This window comes from Pygoscelis adeliae, unplaced genomic scaffold (genome assembly GCF_000699105.1).
Source record: "Pygoscelis adeliae isolate BGI_AS28 unplaced genomic scaffold, ASM69910v1 Scaffold38, whole genome shotgun sequence".
NCBI classification, from domain to species: domain Eukaryota; kingdom Metazoa; phylum Chordata; class Aves; order Sphenisciformes; family Spheniscidae; genus Pygoscelis; species Pygoscelis adeliae.
Genome location: NW_008825614.1, coordinates 15106975 through 15111254, shown reverse-complemented (window position 1 = coordinate 15111254; position 4280 = coordinate 15106975). Strand labels below are relative to the sequence as shown.

General features: G+C 39.9%; 1 protein-coding gene across 1 annotated transcript in view; it reads left to right on the top strand.

Annotated features, from left to right (window-relative positions):
• The window catches only part of KIAA1549 (KIAA1549 ortholog), a 79053-nt gene that overhangs the window by 47099 nt on the left and 27674 nt on the right, over positions 1–4280 (top strand). Inside the window, exon 10 of the mRNA XM_009332942.1 lies at positions 1886–2088. Within this exon, the coding sequence (XP_009331217.1) occupies positions 1886–2088 (203 nt within the window). The remainder of the gene's footprint in view (positions 1–1885; positions 2089–4280) is intronic.

The following is a 4280-nucleotide window of genomic DNA, read 5'->3' as shown; positions in this document are numbered from 1 at the left end:
AGAGCGTCGCACACAGGAATATCTTCAAAGAGAATAGAAGTAATGTCAAACGAATCAGAGGTGGAGGTGGGGTAACTAAGAGGAGTTTCAGTAATCAAAGTGCTGCAAGCCGTCATGATAATTCTGGCAGCAGAAGTGAAAAGTGCCTCCTCAGAAGTATTTTTTTGGGGGAAAAAAAAAAGGCATGGAGATTTGGGGTGTTTTTTTAAGCAAGCAAGATCCTGAAGACAATGTTTCAACTACAAAGCGGGGGAAGTTTCAGGAAGGTTCACTAGGTGGCTGTGACTCAAAAAATAAACAGTTACACCTTCACCTGGTCTAGCTCAGCGGTGCCTTTTTGAATCAGTGGTTGCAGCCATTTACATAAATTCAATAATTGAATCACCCATAATGCTGAATTGAAGGGACTGTTGTAAAGCCCCAGAAAAATGGAGTATAGTGGAAGACATCCAGATCTGTTCAAATAATAAGCTTACTCATTTTGTGAGAAAAGGACCCTGAAACCTCAACCATTGAGATAGCTCTTGGATTTTACAGGAGAGCTTTTATTGCCATCTACTGGTCTAAATAGGCAGTTTGCTTTACTACAACATCCTTTCTAAGAACCATTTGGAAAATGTTTGCTTACTGAGAAAATATTTTGAAGAGATTGTTTCAGAATATTCCTTAGGCAAGCTTATCTTTGGCATGATATCAGACGAGTCTGTTTGTAGTTAGCTATGTTGGCATGCCAAGCTTTATGAAAGGGGGTTCATTTGAACATCTGGAACCTGACGCACCCATAAACGCACTCCAACACATGCTTCACTTTGCAGGAAATCAGCTCTAGGAACACACAGAGGGTTTTGTACGTGTGCTGTGCAGTGGGTATGTGTGCATGCACTTTGAAAACCAGAGTTGTCAACATTTCTTTCTACTTTCAACTTCCAAACTACATAAAATTGAGCGGGACTTGAAGAAAAACTTTCTCTTGATTAGTTCTTCAGAATTTCTAATTACTCCAAAGCCCCAAAAAAATCAGCAGGAGAGCTTGAAACTTGGAGGCTTGATTAAATTAAGTCTGAATCAAGTCATTGACAAGGTGAGATTAGCTTTTTTATAAATAGTTTATAAATACAGTTATAAAACTGCAAGGGCCAGTTCTGTGTCTTTCTCAAGCAAGACGCCCATTGAATCCATAATCCCTTAATAAGATCTCTAGGATAAGTATCTAATTTCTCTAAACTCCAAAGCCTTTTATATATTTTTCTGTCTATTCAGTATGAAATTCCTACGAGGCAGATTTTCAGTTCTTTTCTGGAGGCATCCATGCTGGCTGAAAAACCATTGCCAGGCTGCCATATAACTCAGATCTGCAGAATGTTTATCTTTCATCAGATGAACTAGGTGTTTGTACAAGTACTCCCTGACTCCTGCAGATTTGGGGAGCTCAAAAGGGGGAAGATCAGCAGTGACATTATTCAAATTATTTAAAATCACCTCACTCATTTTGACTGAAAGAAATGGAAGGATGACCTGGCAATAGTTACCATTTCAGTCAGTACAAAGGTGTCTATGGCCTTGCACCCATAAGTACACAAAAAGCTCCTCACACAATGATTAAATCTGAAGAAATAGCTGGAAAAAGATGTAGCAGCAACAGAAGGCTATTTTTTTAACTAGATTTGCTGATTTGGAGTTTTAAACTGTGTGTCATTATACTGAAGTAAGATGACAGAATTGTGGGGGGTTTATTTTTCTTTTCCCTGCAGCGCTCATGTTCATTCCTGAGACTACCACAGCCTGATCATCCTCCTAGTGGCCATTGTTTGCAGATCTTAACCAAAGCCTTTGTACTCATTGTCACTCATGGTTCCTATTTTTTGTCTTTGTTCTTCTCTCACAGCTACAAGCCCCCAGCGTGAAAGGCTTTGATTTTGCAAAGCAGCATCTGGGCCAGCACAATAAAGATGATGTCCTGATTATCCATGAGCCAGCTCCTTTACCAGGACCTGTTAAGGATACTACCCCATCTGAAAATGGAGATGTGCCCAGCCCCAAATCCAAGACTTCCTCAAAGCCTTCAAAGACTGTTCGACACAGAGGGAGGTCAGTTCACAGAGATAAAACAAATTGTAGTAGGTGACAGTTTATTAATGGCTGGCTATTACTGTATTTTTAGGGCAATTTCAGTGGAAAGAACTGTTCCAGAGCTCTGGGACTTGCGTTTTCTAGTGGGCCGTCAGAGTTACACCTCGCTACTCATTAGTACAATGTTGTGAGGATTTAGTGTCCATTTTTCTCTTAAAGGCAACATGCCCACTTAAGAGGGGTATTTAAGACACTACTGGGTTGGCTGGAGTCAAGTCATTGCTTGTTTAGTGGAAACACCAAGTGTATGTTTTCTGATGTATTCTCTTTGTAGTGATCTCTGGCTACTGCGGCAACGGGTGGTTAAAAAGAAACGAAAACCATTGACAAATAGCAGTGTGTTTCAATAATATTAGTAGTGATCAATACATGTATGAGAAGATATAAGATATTATGTATCCTTATAAGTAAGATAAGGAATTTCCAGCAATAAGCGGTATCTCCAAAATTCAGGGAAGATGCATGAGTGTTTTTATTTGTGGTTATCTGGTTGCTTTCATAGCAAACCAGCTTTGGTCAGGAAAAGGAGTGATGATTTACAGCTGTGCAAGTGGAGAAGTGTCTGTCAGCCTTCAGCAGTAATTTCCTAACCTTTTCCAATAATCAAATAATGTGAATGTGTCTTGCTGGAAAGGATTGTGTTTGTAGGATAGGCGCTGTAACCGAGCTATGTAGAAAAGAAGGATCTATGCATTAAAAAAAAAAAGGGGATAAGTGGGAAGGTAATAGGTGGGAAAAAAACGGAGCCCTGAGGAGAGGAGTGCTATGATGAGTCACAAACAGCTCCTCACTGCGGAGCTCCTCTGTGCTCCACTTTCCAGTAATTCTTCTTCCTCTCCCTCCCTCTCATATTTTTCCACTCCTTTGTCTCCAGCTCTGCATCCCCTGTGCTTTTACCTATGTGCTATTGCATGGTGGGAGAAAAAAAAAACCAAGCAAGGGCAGAGTTGAATGAGCTTAGAAAGAAACTAACGGTGGTTCTTCCTGAGCTGCAGGTCTCTGAGACGCAGCTTGCTCCTCTGCTCAACCTTCTGTGCTTCCTCTAAAGCCCCAGTTGTCGTAAGGTACTTGCTTCATCTTCCCTACGTGGGCTTCGTTCAGCTCAGTTTCCACTTTCCCAGATGCTGAGTCTGTCCTCCTAACTCCCTACGGGCCTTGCAAGTAGTAGACTACCGGTGGTACAGTGGAAGGTGGGCAAAATTGCAAAATAATGGAAAAAAATTAGCTAACTCATTTTGGTGTAGCTTAAATAAATTAAAACAAATTAATATAAATCAGAAGGACAAGCGTTTCTGTGTTTCTTTTAAAAAGTTCAAAAGTGACCTAAGACAGCGATGATACTTAAGGGGAGGAGAAGGTATCTATATTCACATGCACATAAGTATAAGAAAGAAATTTAAACTTGAGGCTGTTACTGTATTTCTTCTAGAATAATTCAGAAAATAAAGCGGGAAAAATTTTCAGAAGCCAACATTTTAATGCTTCCCCTGAAGACAATAATGAAGCGTTGATCAAATTCAGAACAACGATATTTCCTTTTTTAACAGCATCTAAATTCAATCACTTCAAAATGTTTTCGAAAGAGAATTTCCCTCCTCTCCCTCATCCTCCCTTAAGAGCAAATCTCCTTTTAGGCTTAACTATGGAGATGTTCCCATCATCTCCCTAACATGCTGACATGCCCACGTCAGCTTGAGATTTAAAACATTTATTCCCTGAGGCAGAAGTTGAAATGTGAAATGATAGTATAGTGTGTTGTGTTGGTTTTAGCTGTTTTCTGTTTTGGGAGGAAATACAGAACTGGATTCATCACAGTGCAATGCAGGACTGTATGTTGCATGCCAGGAAATATAGTTGTGATTTGAGTACGTGTTCCGTATCTGTAAAAAACAACAAACAAGGAAAACAACCGAGTTCTGAAAGCACGACATCTCTAGGCTCCAGCTGAGAGTTGGACCTGTTGTTTTGGCTTGAGAGGATACAACTGCATATTCCTCAGCACTTATAAAGAATGACTGATGTTGACTCAGCACTATTTATGTTCCTATAATTTACTTAATGATAATTTAGATAGACTGAGGAAAGAGTATGAAGGAATACAAAGCACAATGAGGGGAAACAGAAAGTCAGTAGCAGATCTGGAAACAGAA